Source organism: Phyllobates terribilis, unplaced genomic scaffold (assembly GCF_046119375.1).
Source record: "Phyllobates terribilis strain yellow unplaced genomic scaffold, ASM4611937v1 Scaffold_11__3_contigs__length_659146591, whole genome shotgun sequence".
NCBI classification, from domain to species: Eukaryota; Metazoa; Chordata; class Amphibia; order Anura; family Dendrobatidae; genus Phyllobates; species Phyllobates terribilis.
Window position 1 is genome coordinate 416,251,028 of NW_027362771.1, and position 19,584 is coordinate 416,270,611.

At 41.5% G+C, this 19,584-nt stretch overlaps 1 protein-coding gene across 3 annotated transcripts in view; it reads left to right on the forward strand.

Annotated features, from left to right (window-relative positions):
* The window catches only part of PDE8A (phosphodiesterase 8A), a 364,761-nt gene that overhangs the window by 273,743 nt on the left and 71,434 nt on the right, over window positions 1-19,584 (forward strand). For all 3 annotated transcript variants that reach the window (XM_073653110.1, XM_073653108.1, XM_073653109.1), the window contains exons 3-4: window positions 7,070-7,260; window positions 12,590-12,646. In XM_073653110.1, the coding sequence (XP_073509211.1) occupies window positions 7,070-7,260; window positions 12,590-12,646 (248 nt within the window). The remainder of the gene's footprint in view (window positions 1-7,069; window positions 7,261-12,589; window positions 12,647-19,584) is intronic.

The following is a 19,584-nucleotide window of genomic DNA, read 5'->3' on the forward strand; positions in this document are numbered from 1 at the left end:
TGTGTCTGACCGTGCAGGAACATGGTCTGATCATACCACAGCTCCTGGGTGGGGGAGGAAGCAAAAGAGTATACAGACAGGACAGCATGGGATCACAGCTGATTCTTTCTGTGAGGTAAAACATTTGCTGCTTGTTTTTAAACAGGCAGATAAGTGTTTTACCTCACAGAAAGAATCAGCTGCAATCCAATGTCCTGTTTGTATATTCTCCTGCCCAGGAGACGTGGTATGATCAGACCATGTTCCTGCACGGTCAGACACAGCCATTACACAGTACACAGCAGGGGCACATGTATAAGATTATCTCAGCACAGGAACATTTTTTTTCAACACATCCAATCGTGCAACTTCTTTTTAACTACTACAACATTGGATTGGATCTGTATTATCCAGCTGCACTGCTGTGATCCTGACAAGGAGAGTTGATTACAGCTGCATAGGAAGGCACAAGTCCAAAAGGTGGAGAGGGGTGAGGGCCACCAGGGTATATTTAAATGAAGCAATCATCTTGGATTTGTTGCCAGAAGTACCTCAAAATTTCTGCAGTTTTGCAGTAGTCACAACATTAATGCTATGTTCACATGCAGTGTTTTTTTTTCTGCAGCCACAACCTGCTCTTGACTGTAAATATACTGTGTTTTAAATGCCTGTTTTGTGGCGTTTTTCACTGCGTTTTTGCCACGGTTTTTGAGTGCAGATTATGTGTACTTTGTCTACGGTACATGTTTAATAAAGTTTTTATTTACCAAAAAACTGCAAAAACGTTCTAATCACTTTCTATGGGTGCTACAGATTTTAAAAACGCTGAAGTTCTCAATCAGTCAGGAAAAAAAATAAGTGTGTGCATGAGATTTCTGAAATCTCAAAGCTTTTACTGGTACTATAAAAAGCCGTTTTTAATTTGCATAAAAAAACTGCAAAAAAAAAAAAAATGCTTCAAATACGCTGCATGTGAATATAGCCTAAAGTTCAACTTGTAGGTTCTGTTCCGAGACAGAGCAGCACTATCTGGGTATATTCAAATATACCATTCATTTTACACTTTGTTGCCACAACCATTGCAAAATTGCTGTAAAATTTTTGCAGTCATTTTGCTGTATTCACAGCAGTAATGCAAAACAGTCTATCATCCCATTGACTGTGTGTGATAAAATTTTGTTTGCTCTTTCCTCTGGGGCTGTAATCAATTTTGCCTGTTGAGATCACAGTGCTGCAGCCCCATTAGGCGGTACTAAGGGGAGGTGTACAACATGCCTGCCTGCCCTGTACAGTCAGGAGGTGGCTGCTCCACAAGGACGATATTGTATCCCTGTATTATAAGCCCTGGTAGCCCTTCTGCACATTCTCTGCCTCTAGACAGGAAGCTTATATAAGGATGCCACTAGTGGTAAGAGCAGTTTTATGATAAACCATGTTCCTTAGAAATTAGATGATTGCATGTATTTCTTTTCAGCTATTGTTGAAGTTTCGGGATCAGTTCATCAAGCTGTTTTAACAAGAATTTGTGTAAAATTGCTTGAAATGTTGTCCAAAAATTGATACTTTTGCCATTTTTATACCAGACCCGGCAAACTATGCCAACTTTTTGAAAATAGGCCAGAGCTCGAATGGGACAGCACATGGCTAAATATGCCCGACAAATTCCTAATATTTTACACCAGAAAAGTGGTGTAAATTTAGGAGAGAAATATATGCTAGCCCCTAGCGGGTGTAAATTTCTTGCAGTGGCCCATGGCAGTTGAAAGATGCGCCAAATAAATTGAGGTGAATGTCTCTTGATGAACTTGAGGCATCTTATTCCAGCGCTCCCTTCATTAAAGGGAATCTGTCAGTAGGATCATCCCTCCTAAACCGTCTATATAGGGCATGTACGTCATCTAGGAAAATTAATAAAATGATACCCTTATAGCTGCAATCTGATGTCCTATTCCAGAGAAATTCAGGTTTTTCTTATATGTAAATGAGCTGTTCAGGACTATGGGGTGGACACTGATGTGCATGAGAATCTGCCTCCAGAGATTACAGCAGTTTAAATGAAAGGGGGCATTACCAGTGTGAGACATATAATGACTGAGTCTGCTCTCTCAATCACACACAGCTCTGCAGTGAGAGCAGCGCTAATACAGTACAGCAGAAGTGAACTTTGTTTCATTACAATAACATTTTCAGCTGCTGTCCTCTTAGTGTTTCAGTTTCCATCTCACAGACGGCCAGTGTGGGGGAAGGGCAGTATAGCAGAGCTGACAAGACCACTGCAAATGTGCTTATGTTTGTAATGAGACTGTCACAACTCTGTTGTCAGGTATCCTGGGACCAGGGGCTCCTTTCCTGTCCCGAACGCAGGAGGCAGCCTAGCTGGCCCTGTTACATAGTTACATAGTTAGTAAAGCCGAATAAAGACTTGCGTCCATCAAGTTCGACCTGTTAGTTCTGTAATTGCTAAAGTTGATCCAGAGGAGGGCAAAAACCCCAAATGATTTAGCCAATCTTCAACTGAGGAAAAATTCCCTCCCGACTCTGAAACCAGCAGTCAGAATAAATCCCTGTATCAACCTACTCTTTTATTCTATTTTTAAGTATATGCAGAAATCTGCCTGGTGTCTAGAAAAGCATCCAGTCCCCGCTTGAACTGGTTTAGTGAATCCGACATTACCGTCTCCTCACTCAGTGAATTCCATATTCTCACTGCTCTTACCGTAAAGAACCCCTTCCTATGCTGGTGCTGAAACCTTTTCTCTTCCAGTCTTAGTGAATGCCCTCTTGTTACCGTAATATCCCTCCTTTTGAACAAATCCCGGGCAAGGTCTCTATACTGTCCCCTAACATATTTGTACACATTTATGTCCCCCCTCAACCTTCTCTTTTCCAGGCTGAATAGTCCTAGTTTTGCCAACCTCTCTGGGTATTGCAGTCCCTCCATTCCCCTTATTAATTTTGTTGCCCTCCTTTGTACCTTTTCAAGCTCATTTATATCCTTTCTATATATTGGGGCCCATAACTGAGCACAGTATTCCAAGTGTGGTCTGACCAGTGCTTTGTACAGTGGAAGAACAATGTTCTCATCCTTTGCAGCTATACCTCTTCTGATACATCCCATTACCCTGTTTGCCCTTACAGCAGCGGCCTGACTTTGGGCACTCCAATTTAGTTTGCTATCAATCAAGATGCCCAAGTCCTTCTCCATCTCTGAATTCCCCAATGATTTCCCATTCAGTGAGTACTGGTGACTTCCATTTTTCCTTCCCATATGTATGACCTTACATTTCTCCTCGTTAAACCTCATTTGCCATTTAATGCTCCACCTACCCAGTTTATCCAAATCCCTCTGTAGGTCTTCACTATCCTCTTTTGTATTAATTGTTTTACATAACTTTGTGTCATCTGCAAATATTGATATTTTACTATTTATCCCGTTGACTATGTCGTTAATAAAGATATTAAATAACATTGGGCCTAGTACAGACCCCTGTGGTACCCCACTAGTGACGCTTACCCAATCTGAGTATATTCCATTTATAACCACCCTCTGCCTTCTATCCTTTAGCCAGTTAGCTACCCACTTGCAGACATTTTCCCCCAGCCCCATCATTCTCATTTTGTATACCAACCTATTATGTGGCACGCTATCGAACGCTTTTGAGAAGTCGAGATACACGACATCCACTGGTTCCCCCTGATCTACTCGAGAGCTAACCTCCTCGTAGAAGTCAATCAGGTTTGTTTGGCAGGAGCGATTCCTCATGAATCCATTTTGGTTCGGGGTTAATAGGTTATTAGCGTCAAGATGCTCCATGATTGCCTCATTAATAAAGCCTTCAAAAATTTTGCCCACAACGGACGTCAGACTCACCGGCCGATAGTTTCCGGCATCACTTTTCGCTCCCTTTTTGAATATTGGCACTACATTCGCCTATCGCCAATCAAGTGGTACAGACCCAGTCTCAACAGAGTCCTTAAATATAAGATATAACGGTCTGTCTATCACATTACTTAGTTCCCTTAGTACCCGTGGGTGTATGCCATCAGGTCCTGGTGATTTGTTTATTTTAATGTTACTGAGGCGTTTCTGTACCCCAGCTTGGGTTATATTTGTCATACTTAGTGGAGGATTAAGTTTGTCACTTCTCATTTCGCCTGTTAGTTCTTTTTCCTTTGTGAAAGTTGACGAAAAAAATTTATTTAATAGATTAGCTTTATCCTCATCTTTCTCTATGATTTTGCCTTCATCACTTTTTATCGGTCCAATATTATTCGATTTAATCCTTTTACTATTTATATACGTAAAGAACAGTTTGGGATTTGATCTACTTTCCCTAGCAATACGTCTCTCTGTTTCCTCCTTTGCTATTTTTATTTGTTTTTTGCAGGTTCTCGTTTTTTCCTTGTAACACATTAGTGCCTACTTGCTGTTTTCCTGTTTTAATCTCTTGAATGCCTCTTTTTTGCTATTTAACGCCCCTTTTACGTTCTTATTCAACCATATTGGTTTCCTCTTATTTCTGGCCCTTTTATTCCCATACGGTATATATCTCTCGCACGGAGTATTCAGAATTCTTTTGAAGGTTTCCCATTTACTATTCGTATTTCCTTGATTAAGAACTTTGTCCCAGTCTATAAGTTGAAGGTTTTCTTTCAGCTGATCAAACTTCGCCCTCCTAAAGTTTAATGTTTTAGTTGTTCACTTATTGATAACCCTACTGAAGGGCATTTTGAAATTGATAATATTATGATCGCTATTACCTAGGTGCCCCCCTATCTGTACCTCAGTTATTCTATCAGGCCTATTAGTCAATATTAAGTCCAACACTGCCTTCCCTCTCGTTGGTTCCTGCACTAGTTGGGAGAGATAATTATCCTTGATATTTGTCAAGAACCTTTTTCCTTTCTGCGATCTACAGGTTTCTGTTTCCCAGTCAATATCCGGGTAGTTGAAGTCCCCCATTACAATCACCTCATTATGTTTTGCTACTTTGTCTATTTGTCCTAATAGCAGTTTCTCATTCTCCTCTGTTATATTGGGTGGCTTATAGCAGACCCCCAGTAATATTTTATTATTATTTTTTGCCCCCTCTATCTCTACCCACATGGACTCGACCCCCTCTTCTCCCTCTCCTATATCTTCCCTTAGTCTGGGCTTTAGACGTGACTTTACATATAAGCAGACTCCTCCGCCCTCCCCCTGTTTCCGGTCCCTTCTAAATAAACTATAATCTGTTAAATTTACCGCCCAGTCGTAGCTATCGTCTAGCCAAGTCTCTGTTATACCTACGATGTCATACCTCTCCTCCGATATAAGCGCCCGCAGCTCATCCGCCTTATTGGTCAGGCTTCTTGCGTTGGTCAACATGCAAGATAAAACTTTGGGGTTATTTAGCATCCTATTCTTCTCTAACGATCTAACTGTACTATCCCCACCCCCCTCTCCACCCTCATTATATTCACTTCTCCCCTTCCCCCTTGCTTGCCTCACATCCCACCTATTTCCTTGGTTTCCCCCCCCCGTCTCTAGTTTAAAAACTCCTCCAACCTATTAGCCATCTTCTTCCCCAGCACCGCTGCACCCTCCCCATTGAGGTGCAGCCCGTCCCTACGGTAGAGCCTGTAGCCGACAGCGAAGTCGGCCCAGTTCTCCATGAACCCAAACCCTTCTGCCTTGCACCAACTCTTTAGCCACTTATTCACCTCCCTAACCTCCCGTTGGCGCTCCTGTGTGGCTCGCGGGATTGGTAGTATTTCTGAGAAAACTACCTTGGAGGTCCTTGCCCTAAGCTTCCTACCTAGATCCCTGAAATCATTTTTAAGGACCCTCCATCTACCACTCACTTTGTCATTGGTGCCAATGTGGACCATGACCGCTGGGTCTTCGCCAGCTCCACCCAGTAACCTGTCAACCCTGTTCCCCCAGATTACTTCTGAAGGTGAAGACGCCAGGGCCACGTACCTTGTCTGAGCTCCTCAATCCACCCTCAGACTGTTCCCTCCCCCCACCCAGGGAAGAGGAGAGTAGTAGTGTATCGCAATAGACCAACCAGACTAACAAGGTAATACAAACAGGGATAAATGAAAATACCAATCATACAAATATACTCCCACAAACAGAAGAAAACACCGGGGAGTTGAGGATGGGGAAAAATCAAAGTAGGAGAAAAGGGAATTAACACAACCAAAACCACGCAACAGTCTTAGCTAAATCCACCAAATCCACCAAACTCCTGAAACCATGAAGCTAGCTCTCGCAATGACTGCTTGCCAGAGCCCAGAATATATAGGAGAGGGGAGTGGCTAACAGTGACCAGCTGAGAGCCTTAATGCAGGTAAGCTTCCAGAAGCTCACAACTGAGCAGATTAACCCCTGCACTGCTAGAAGAAACCTTCACCATTTAATATGAAGGTGAAATGCTCCTAATCAGTGCAGGAGTAGGAGGAATTAGTAGGAAGAATTGGACGCTGCGGTCTCCTGGCTCCTCTGTCACGGTAAACCCCTGACAGACACAAAGTTCAACTCTGCTGCACTGTTACTTCTGATCTTACTGCAGCAGAGCTGCCTGCACTATGAGAAGATAAATGCTACTTAAAATATTTGTAATGAGACAAAATTCACTTCTACGGTGTTGTATTAGCTCTGCTGTACTGTTAGTGTCAGTCATTACATGTCTCACGTTGGTATTGCCCCCTTTCACTTAGCTCTGGAGGCAGATTCTCATGGTGATCTGTGTCTGACCCATAGTCCTGAATAGTTCTTTAGCATATAAGAAAAACGTGGATTTCTCTGGAATAAGACATCGGATCGCAGATATCAAATTATCATGTTATTCAGCTTCCTCTGACCTACATGCCCATATAGACGGCTTAGGAAGGTGGATCCTACTGACAGATTCCCTTTGATTGGCTTACAAAATGCCAGCCTCAATGATTTAAGGATCATAGACTTAACAATGGAACAATCCCTCATCATGAAGCATATGAAAACTATTTTCTTGCCTTGAAATGAATTGCTTAACAATGAAAATATTAGTGTAATATAAAACATTTTTAGACATTTGTTTCTTATTTCAATTCTGTTGCTTAGGTACTTTTAGTATTTGCCAAAGAAGATAGCCAGAGCAATGGATTCTGCTGTGCATGTGAGAAAGCGGGCTTCAAGTCTAATATTGCCAAGACACCGGAATCTGCTTTGGAAAGCTTTTTAGATAAACATCATGAAATTATCATTATCGACCATCGACACTCACGGTGTTTTGATGCAGAAGCTCTATGCAGGTAAGCATTGCTTTTATTTTACTCTACTCATAGTTTGCAAATATGAATGTAGACAACATATGCATTGACATTTGAGGGAATTCACTTTTTAAATGAAAAATACATGTATTACAGTATATGGACTTTTTATGCTTTAATCCAGTAAAAAGATTCTACTCTGTAGGTGAGAGTAAATGATGTTATTTTGGGCCTGAAAAAATGTGATGCTGGATGTCTTCTCCCAGAAATATTGGGATTAATTGACAAGGATTCCCTAATGCGTAGTTGTGGAATCACTTTTGGAAAGTAGTAATTCCCTAATATTAGCCTGTTTCAGAGTAACGCACACAACAGCCACCTGCTGATAAAGACAGACTATATATTTCAGCTCATTCACTTGAAAGGGGACCTGTCACCAAATTTCAGAAGACAAGATGCAAACCTTATTAAATCAATCTCTTGAACCTGACGAGTCTTGTGTACTTTGAAAATACAATTCAGAATTGCTATTTAATACTTTTTGAAAATTGTAAAGTTTGATTGTGGAATGATTCGAGCTTTAATATCATACAGGACACTTTCAAATTGGATTATGCAACCAATCGAACATGGATTTTCAAAGCAAGTCCACAAGCCTTGTCAGGAATAACAAATCAATGTAATAAAGTTTTTAGCCTGTATTGTGAAATTTGGTGACGATCCTCTCTACTGCGCTCTGAAATTCTCCATTTATTTCCCCAGTAGTTCCTGGGACAATAAATGGAGACTTTCAAGAGCGCAGTTCTCAGGATCGGGTTGGGTCCTAAAGGTCAGACCCCCATCAATCAGCAAGTTCTCTTCTATCTACAGGATAGTTGATAACTCTGGATGTTGGGAATATCCCTTTTAGGTCTCTGTCCCCAAATAGAACACTTTAATGAAAATTATATGTAGAATCCCTCTAGTTGGAGTGTTTCTTATGTTTTTTTTCTATCCCAAACCGACCTATTCTCCCCTGTATTTCAGTTTTTTGGTATTCAGTTCCTAATAAAAGCTGTTTAGTACGCTTCATCTTCTACATTGTATTTCTGATTATTTTTTTTTCTGTGCATTTTTGTTGCATAAAAAATGCAGCATTTTACAGTACCAGCAAAGTGAATGAGATTCTGAAGTCTCGGGAACATGCGGCTTATTTTTTTCCTTGCAAATTTGAAGTCGATTCAAATCTGCAACATGTCAATTCTTTTAGTGTTTTTGCCTTGTTTTTCACCCATTCAAATAAAGGAGGGAAAAGGCGTGGGAAAAACACAGTCTGCGCAGTACAGTATTTTTCCTGCCAACACATCGGGATTTGCAGCAGATTTTTCTGCCTCAAATGCTGAAGGTGTGCACATACCCTTATAGAGCAGTCATTTGTGTTATTACTGCATTAGTGCTGTACAATTGTTCAATCTCCTTGGCTATATTAACAACATCTTCCTCAATTTCTTACTTTTTTCATTTCATCCTGAATCAAGATGTTTGTATCCACCCCATTGGCTGAAATTTTAGCCTCATTCATCCAAAACTTGATTGAATTGGATGTTTCCCTCTGCCCCCCGTAGGCTTATTGGCTTCCTCTCGTTTCTCTAACTCTACTTCTATTGCCCCTACTTCATTTTCTTTTGTGTCCCCTATCTAACTTCCCCCTATAAACCGAAAATGGGACACACTACACTATTCCAACACAAGCCTCTGTTTGAACAAAGTGGAAAATGTGTAGTTCTCCTGTTTTACTCTCAACACTTTTTTAAAAAGTGGGTGACAATAAGAAATGGAGGCCTCAGCTAACTGTAGCCTGACTAATTTTCTATCATTTATGCCACGTAAAGTTGGCATAGATTTCAGTTTATGATGCACGGACGGCCCAAAATGCACCAAATATGTCAAGCCCTTAATGACCACCCATATGCCATGCCTTTTTATGGAGGTCATTAAGAGTCCTTATTGCTCCGCACTGAAAAATAAGGAGATAGCGCCCTCTACATGCAAAAATGCGGTGAGTGTCAATTGTATACTACAGCTGACTGGTGATGGCACCGATCAGTCATTTTACCACCTATATCTCACTGTCAATAGCAACAACAGAATCTAGATGGTTAATGCGTACAGGACCCCCATCAGTATTAAAAATACAAGTTTTATGTAAAAAGAATCGAAAGAACATACACATAATTGGCATTGGAACGACTCAAGTAGTACAACTGTCACACTCCAAAACCTTTTTTTTTTTTACCTTTTTTTGTGGCTGTAGACATCATAGGAACATAGCAATCAAAAAATCGTATTTTGAGAAAAACTTTATCATGGAAAAATCAAGCCCTCATATGGCTGTCGAAAGAAAAATTAAGTCATCAATGAGTTGAAACATGCAGTCTGCAGAAGGCGTCCTTTACACCCGAGACAGCTAGAGCAGTTTGCTCACGAGAAGTCTTAGTCTTAGGCCGGTTTCACACGTCCGGATATTTCCGGTACCGGAGATATCCATGTCCCGTGTGTCTGTGTGTGGCAACAGTGTGCCACATCAGGATCACACTGACAGCGCCTGGGAATCAGCGCTACAGTTAGTGCTGTTCCCAAGCGCCGGGTGCTGAACACTGCCCTCATCATGGTTCCCTGCCAGTGCTGCGATCAGCACCAGCAGGGATCACCATGATGAGGGTAGTGGTAGTCTGATCCCGCCGTGTCTCCACCTGTAAAAATAAGAATAAAATAATAAAATCAATGTACTCGTCTCTTCTAGGTGTCCCCCGCTGTAATCCATGCGACCGCTGCTGCAGAGGAGCCGGGGAGAAAGAGAGCAGCTCCGGAGCCACTCGCTGCAGCGGCTCAATCTCCCTGGCTCCCCTGCTGAGCATTCGCATGGATTACAGCGGGGGACACCTAGGAGAGGGGAGTACATGGATTTTATTTTATTCTTATTTTTACAGGTGGGCACACTGTGGGATCAGACTACCTCTTCCCTCATCATGGTCCCTGCTGGTGCTGATTGTAGCTCTGGCAGAGATCAATGATGAGGGCAGCGTTCAGCACCGGCGCTTGGGAACAGCGCTACTTATATCGCTGATTCCCAGGCGCCGGTCCGTGTCACACTGATGACACACGGATGTCGTCCGTGTGTGTTCAGCATGAGGCACTTTTGCGGACCGTGTATCTGCAAAAAAACGGACTTGTCTCCATGTGGAGCACACAGACATGCGGTCCGTGAAAACACACTGAGATGTGCACCGACCCCTTCATTTGAATCAGTCCCCCCTGTGTGTTAGTGTGGAGACTGTCACCACTCGTACCGGAGATACTGACATGTGAAAGAGCACTTATACTTACCAGCCGACATCTTCACATTTTATCACCACCGCTCCCATCAGTCTCCAACTATTTGTGACCTGCCAGGTCGCTCCAGTGTATGTTGAAGTGAGCCAGAGGTCACTTTTCAATACAAGTCTATAAGAGCCTTGTTCTGGCTCTCATAGACTTGCATTGAAAGCTTGTGACCGTTATTTCTGACTTCCGGGCAGTCACAACTTGCGGTCACAAGATGGCGCCGCAGGGCTGGAGCGGCGCCGATAAAAGGTGAAGATGGCAGCCGGTAAGTATTAGACTACGGTCAGGGATCTTAGATTAGAAGCACCACTCCAGTGGATAAAAAAAGAAAAACGCTGGAGTGATGCTTTAACAGGAGGTTACCAACAATTTTGTCCACTTGCATAATTTTTCATTTTCACGTCCCAAAATGGGGTCCCTTGTGTGTGTGTGTGTGTATTTTTTTTCTATTTTTTTTTACTCTCGACACCTCAGAGCTCTGTAAATTTGTCATTGTGTCTGCAATGTAATCCAGGCAAATTTGTTTTCCAAAAATTTAAATTGTGCTCCTTCCCTTCAGAGTCCGGCCATATGTCAAAACAGGTAGTTTTTGACCACTGATAGGGTATTGCTGCGTTTGAGAGAAATTGTGTTATCTGATGTGAAAATGAAAAATTTGGGGCTGAAGCAACATTTTAGTCAAAAAAGCGTAATTTTTCATTCCACTTTGGGTTAATACCTGTGACGCACCTGAGGTATTAACAAACATCTTGGCATCAGTTTTGAGTAATTTTTGAGAGATGCAGTTTTTAAAATTGTAAAATTGTATCATTCTTGGGGTTTTCCAATATATAGGCCCCTCAGTCACTTCAAAAGTGTATAGGTGTCTAAAAAAACAGATTTTGTAACTTTCCTTAAAAAGAAAATAAAATTTTGCTGTAAAAATTTTTAAGCCTTCTAACATCTTAACAAAAAAGATGATTGGAAATGGCACTGGAATTCAGAAGACATACAGTAATGTTTTTTAATATACGAAATCTGTCAGAGTACATGAACCCACGCCCCAAACTGCTTATATGGGTATGTAGGTCTTGGAAACAAAAGATCATCTGTAACTTTTTCTGAAAGAAGCACTCCTACCATCAAAGTTTTTATCTTAATATATCGCAATCATCACATTATATAGCACTGTGTACTTACAAAGTGCTCATTTTGCCTTTCTACCCAGCTAATTCTTCTTTTCTCTGCTCTGTATAGAAACAGAAAGTCTTGTCCTTGACCCAGCTGCTCCTCCTCCCCCCCCTGCCAGGGACTTTTGCAGTGACTCATGACTTGTGCAGGGAAAATGTACCTCCTGTTTATACATACCAGAACTTAGTCAGGTTTTAATCATGTGATGCCATAGACCTAATGGAAAAGAGAAGAATGAACTGGGGAGAAGGGAAAAATGAGCAATTGTAAGTACACAGTGCTATATAATATGATTGCTATATATTAAGAGGATACAAACTTTGATGGGAGTGCTTCTTTAAGAAATCCATTGATCCGTTAAGGAGGAAAAAAATCAACTTGGGTAGATAAGGCTGAAGTACTCTGGGAATGATTGGAGCACTTCCCAAAGCCTCGGTTTCCTTGACTATTTTCACAACCGCAATTGTGTTTTTTGTCTGATGGCGTTTGTTCAACTCTGAAACGCGTTGATTAATAAAACTGCTCTTTGTTCAACACTGTCATCTCTATTGGGCTAGCAGCACAGCAGAATTATCCGTATATCCCTTTCTACTAATGCATCGCACATTGGTGTAAGATGTGATCTCTGCAGCAGAATTTCTTTAGCTCCACAACCTCTTCAGTAAGTGTATGTCGCAAAGAGAAACCTACTTCTAACGCGTGTGTGACATCAGCCGGAGGCATCGGGAGCGAACCGTGACTCTTATATTTATTTATGCTGTGAATTGTAGTTCTCGGCTACGATGGCTTTTCAGGATTTTGTTGCTGAATATTTTTTTTTTTTTTGCCCATTCTTAAGGTCCATCAGAGCTACCAAACCGTCAGAAAACGCTGTCATCATTGCTGTAGTTAGAAGGTGAGTGTCAGTATAAACTGCATCATAATTTCTTTTCTAAATTCTATTGTTTCGTTTTGTTTTTTTTTTATTTCAAAACACAAACTTTTAGGGTATGTACTTATTTATACAAGAACCTTAAACCGTTTTAGTAGAGAAAGCAATAGAGAATGTGGAAGAAAGCGACAGTTCTTAGCGACTTAAGGTACAGGTCCAGCACATGCAGGTGGCTTTCTGTTAATGTATAGTGTATATATCAGATAATTGAAAACCATTCTCTTTATACATGTCCAGGTGGCTGAATGTATATAATAAAGACTAATAATCCTTTCCCACATTTTGACATCTCCGTGATTGGTCAGCCATGGCGCTCATGCCCTCACAATTACATTCTGACTGCCATGACAGCACTTCCACGGTACAAAAAATGTAGCCCGCACCTCTTTAGTATTAAATGAATGTACAGGTGCACAAATACGTTATGTGACCAATATAGAAACCTATACATACACCATGTGTCAGCACACTGCGATTAATGAATACATGAACTCCACTTTTGCTTTGAATATAAGAAATGTAAGGTAGGTATTTGGCTTTTGCGTTCTTTGACTAAACTCTATCCAACCACATCAAGGTATACCTAAATATGGATGGACCTTATCACTTATGTTCTACCTTTCCATGTATCAAACTATGCCTCATCTGAACGGGGAAGTGAAAGGAAACCAGTCACAGCTCATTATCATCACCCTGTCTGGGAAGGATGTGTAGATAAGGGTGCTGAGCCCCAAAGTATGCTAAAAAAAATAGGGTCCACGCTCCTTTAGTATTAAACTTCCATGCTAACTTGGAGATTGGAGAAATCTTTTATTTAACCCCATTATACACCAAGATAAAATAATAAAGCTGAGTGATGAAATCACCAGACATTCCAGATGTTAAGAAGTATTTTAAAGGGAATCTGTCACCCCCTCACCCCCTGGCACGTATATAACCTATTAATATGGGCATACAGGTGATAGAAATGTTAATCTAGTCCTACTTGTATGCCTCATATTAATGGTCTTGTTGTTGTGAAATCTTATATTATATCTTTATGCTAATGATTTCTTCCAGGCCACAGGGCATAGGAGGCCCGGAAGGAATCCCCGCCTCCCACCTCTTCTCTTCGTTGTAATAGTACCCCCTCCCCCGCACGTCAGTGTCCTGTGACTTGCAGCTGCGGTGCTGTAATTCTGCGCCTGTGCCTTTAACTCCCTTCTATGGGAGAAAGTCTCTGTGACTCAATGGAGCTTGCGCAGAAGATCACTGAATACACTAGTCGGTGATCTTCTGCGAGTCACGGAGACTTTCTCCCACAGAAGGGAGGATCGTGGAGGGAGTGCAGGGTACAGGTGTGGGATTACAGTGCTGCAACTGCACGTCACAGGACACTGACGTGCAGGGGAGGGGGGTACTATTATAATGAAGACAGGAGGCAGGGATTCCTTACACCCCCAGGGCCTGGAAGCAATCATTAACATAAAGATATAAGATTTCACAACAACAGGACCATTAATATGAGGCATGATGGTAGGACTAGATTAACATTTCTATCACCTGTATGCCCATATTAATAGGTTAGTTAAGTCCCAGGTGGTGACAGATTCACTTAAAGGGAATCTATCACCAGATTTTTGCTGCCTCATCGGAGAGCCGCATACAATAGGGGCAAAAACCCTGATTCCAGTGATGTCACTTAATTCTGTAGGCTTAATCAAACACTGATTTGTCTTCTGCAGCTCTGCTATTCTTCTCAATGAGGAGATCCTGCTATGTAGTCCTTGCTATTGTTCACACCTCCCTCCCAGATTGGCAGCTTTAATTGCTGCACTGTGCATAAATAGAAGGCTGCCAATCGGTGGTGTGAGCAAGGTTCAAGAGAGCGCATTGCTGAGAAGGCTAGTAGATAAGACCGTGATGTTATCAAGACTACAGCAATGGGCTGTGACACTGCACTGGAATCGGGGTCCCTATTTTATGCTGCCCTGATATGTATAAACCTGCTGATAGATTCCCGTAAAGTCCTTAGAAAACCACACCAAATCTCCCATTAGATACCACTTGTTACGCCTATCCACACTTTTTGGTCCTGTTCAGACGGCCATATTTTCAGTCACTATACTGTCCATGTGTGGCGCACACGGAGATCACACTGACAAATGTTAATGTGCCAACGCACACAAGTGAAATTTCACATGGATTATCTAGCCTAATTCATTTTATTTGCTGAACATTGAATCTAATAGAAAGCAGCTCCTGCGTCCGTCTGCAATCTGGATGCGTGCACGGAGCCAGCCATGTAGAAACTTGCAGGCCCATCAGGTCAATGGATTTAAAAAAAAAATCATTCTTCCTGTTTCAGTGAGAAAAAAGGAATTGGGAGACAAAAAAACAACCAGGATGACACCTGAGTAAAAAAAAAAATAGTCTATGGTAGCACTCATACCGATGTGTGAATGCAGCTTTACTGTGCCTTTTTGGCACATTGATAGAACTTTATTACCTTGGCCAGTTGACAGTATTTTGCTACTTCGGGCTATTGGTCTACAATAATGTTTTATCAAGAGTAGGATTTTTTTTTGTAGCTCACTCACTAAGCTTTATTTTTTTGTAACAGTTAACTTATTGTGTAGTGATCAAAAGATTCTTGCGTCTGATATTTTTATATAGAAATCCTTGTTCAACAATTGACTTTTTTTTCCTTCACTTGTGGTATTGTAGCATTGCCACTATTTCAGACTCTGTTCACATCACATTTGGTTATACGGTTACTATATACATATATATTAGTTTCCAGATACTGTGGTGTGAAAAAGTGTTTGCCCCCTTCCTGATTTCTTATTCTTTTGCATGTTTGTCACACTTAAATGTTTCAGATCATAAAACAAATTTAAATATTAGACAAAGACAACACAAAATTCAGTTTTTAAATGAAAGTCATTATTATTATGGGAAAAAGAAACCCAACCCTACAGGGCCCGGTGTGAAAAATTGATTGCCCCCAAATCCCCCCCCCCCCCCAAAAAAAATAAAAAATAAATCAACTGTGATTTTTCACATGTTTGGGAAGCTGAGTTCAATTTCCCTAGCCACACACCGTTCTGATTACTGCCACACCTGTTCTCAAACAAGAAATCACTTACGTAGGACCTGCCGACAAAGTAAAGTGGACCAAAAGATCCTCAAAAGCTAGACCTCATGCTGTGGTCCAAATAAATTCAGGAACAAATGAGAAACAAACCATTTGCGATCTATCAGTCTGGAAAAGGTTATAAAGCCATCTCTAAAGCTTTGGGACTCCAGCAAACGACAGTGAGAACCATTATCCACAAATGGCGAAAACATGGAACAGTGGTGAACCTTGCCAGCAGTGGCTGGCCAAAATTACCCCAAGAGAGCAGCGACAACTCATCCAAGAGGTCACCAAAGACTCCACAACAGCATCTAAAGAACTTTTGTCCTCACTTGCCTCAGTTAAGGTCAGTGTTCATGACTCCACCATAAGAAAGAAACTGGGCAAAAATGCCATGCATGGCAGAGTTCCAAGACGAAAACCACTGCTGAGCAAAAATAACATAAAGGCTCGTCTCAGTTTTTCTAGAAAACATCTTGATGAACGCCAAGACTTTTGGGAGAATACTCTGTGGACTGGCGAGACAAAAGTTGAACTTTTTGGAAGGTGTATGTCCCTTTACATCTGGCGTAGAAGTAACACAGCAATTCAGAAAAGGAACCTCACACAAACAGTAAAATAGTGCTGGTAGTGTGATGGTCTCGGGCTCTTTTGCTGCTTTGGGACCTGGAAGACTTGCTGTGGTAAATGGAACCATGAATTCTGCTGTCTACCAAAAAGTCCTGAAGGAGAATGTCTGACTATCTGTTCGTGACCTCAAGCTGAAGCGCACTTGGGTTATGCAGCAGGACAATGATCCAAAGCACAACAGCAAGTCCACTTCTGAATGGCTTAAGAAAAACAAAATTAAGACTTTGGAGTGACCTAGTCAAAGTCCTGACCTTAATCCGATTGAGATGCTGTGGCATGACCTTAAACAGGTGGTTCATGCTCGGAAACCCTCCAATGTTGCTGAATTACAGCAATATTGCAAAGATGAGTGGGCCAAAATTCCTCCAGAGCGCTGTAAAAGACTCATTGCCAGTTATCGCGAACACTTGATTGCAGTTGTTGCTGCTAAGAGTGGCCCAACTGGTTATTAGGTTTAGGGGGCAATCACTTTTTCACACAGGACCCTGTAGGTTTGGATTTCTTTTTCCCTTAATAATAAAGACCTTCATTTAAAAACTGCATTTTGTGTTTACTTGTGTTATCTTTATTTAATATTTAAATTTGTTTTGTGATGTGAAACCTTTAAGGCCGGTTTCACACATCTGTACATTTCCAGTACCGGAAAAAACGGTACCGGAGATATCCGTGTCCCATGCGTGTCACACGTGTTCCGCATCAGGATTACACGTACCGGCACTTGGGAATCTGTGTACAGTTAGCGCTGTTCCCAAGTGCCGGATGCAGATCCCTGCCCTAATCATTGTTCCCTGCCAGCACTGCAATCAGCACCAGCAGGGGACCATGATGAGAGTTGTAGCCTGATTCTGGTGTCTCCACCTGTAAAAATAAGAATAAAATAAAAAAATCCTTATACACATCTGTCCTAAGTGTCCCCCGTCGTAATCCATGTGACCGATCACATCAAGGAGCCGGGTAGACAGACTCTCTCCTCAGCGTGATCGGTCTCATGGACTACAGCGGGGGACACTTAGGACAGATGTGTATAAGGATTTTTTAATTTTATTCTTATTTTTACAGGTGGACACTGCAGGAGCAGACACTACTACTCTCATCATTGTCCCTGCTGGTGCTGATCCCAGTGCCAGCAGGGAACCATGATGAGGGCAGTGTTGAGCACCCTTGCGCTTGGGAACAGCGCTAACTGTACACTGATTCCCAGGCGCCGGTAGGCGTCACACAGATGCCATCCGTGTGTGTGCCACAGACTCATTGACTTGAATGGGTCTGTGTGATCCGTGCTGCCCGCCAAAAACTGACATGTTTACGTGTGGATCACATGGACACACGGTCCATGGAAACACACTAACGTGCACAGACCTATTGACTACAATGGGTCTGCGTGTATCGGTGTCTCCGTACCGGACACACGGACGTGTAAAAGAGCCCGAAGTGTGACAAGCATGCAAAAGAATAAGAAATCAGAAAGGGGGCAAACACTTTTTCACACCACTGTATGTATAGTGTATTGACCTTTAGGCTTTGTTCACGGTCAGTGTTTTTCAATACACAGTGACATTTTATATTTTATTGTCCGCATAAAAAAACAAGGACATTTTGCGCACAGAACTCGCCCATTCAAGTGGATGGATCAGTGCAACAAATAATCATTGTGGACAGCATAATGAAGGAAGACCCACAGGTTGTAAAAACTGATAGAGACCAAAAAGAGATGACGTTCAGATCCAGCATACTGATGAAAAACAGTCCCTAATTTTTTTTTATTTGCAAATGTGAAAAAAATCATTGATCTGCGAATAATGCATGCGGGTCCCTTTAAAACAGTTTTACTATTCCACAGATCGATGGGCGAATAATCATCATTTTCATATTCTCATTTCCATCATGTGTGGTTTTTACTGTAACTTTCTGCAATTTGTGGTCAGTCTGAGAAGCTTTTATCATTAAAATGTACATTTTTGACAAGCTTCACAGACAAATATTTGTTGGTTGTAGGCTAAAGAACATTGTTGGGCTTGGGACACACAGCCATATTTTCTCTCATCCGCAATAATCTGATTATGCTAATCACACTGGTCGGAGTTGGATCAGAGTGTGATCATAATGTGATCTGATTTTCTCGAATGAGGAGAAGATGGAAATATTTTTTTCCATCTTTTCCATTCTGTCAGTCTATGAAAATTTGCACCGCACTCGGATGATGTTTTTTTTTCTATGGACTCACTGACTTGCATCATGGCCGAGTGCGATCTGACTATCGCCTTCAACTATGTACATTGCGATATATTCCCCCCCCCCCCCCCTCGGACTGCAACAGAGGAAAATAATCGGACATGTGCACAGCCCCATAGAGTAATATTGGCCCGAGTGCTATCCAATGTTTTCTCGGATCGCACTCGGACCGATAATATGGTCATGTGCGCAAGCCCGAAGAAAAAAAAAAAAGTGATTTCAACAATTACAATATTTTTGAATTACGATTATTTGACACATCTGCATCATTCTTATCCAGTAGAGGCAAATTATTATCACTTTGTTTTTCTTTATATTAACCTGTTATCAGAGTTATTGCCTCTTTTCTATATAATGCCACGTATTGTCCTGTTCCAAGTTGTCCCTGCCAGTAAGCTCATCTTTATAGTGTTTGTTTCTATTATGCTTTTATACTTCTATAATATCTTTTGTATTTCATATGTACAGTGTCTTGAAAGTTTAAAGGAAGTCTGTCACCCCCAAGACTCAAATTTAACAATTTCCACAGTCATATAGCCCCTTATAGACTTGGCCCTTATAAGAATCCTACCTGTAGTATAGATTTTACTATTTTAGCTATACATAGAAACCATTTTATTACATATGCACTCTTGGCGTGGCCGAGGGCTCGGTGATCCATTCCATCCCTATAATTAGCATAGTCCGCACTTCCCCGTAGTCTGACTGCACTTGCTTACTCAAGCTATGGTTTGTGGACAGATCATTAAAGTATATTCTCTCTGAAATATTATGGCTACAATCGTACAGCAAGGCTCAGATTCATGCTGCTAGTGGTTTGGGCAGCATAATTCAGATGACAGGTTCCCTTTAAGGATCACCCACGAGCCTGGCCCCAAATTGCTTTTATATTACATCCTAGTTGGAACAAGGCAGAGATACT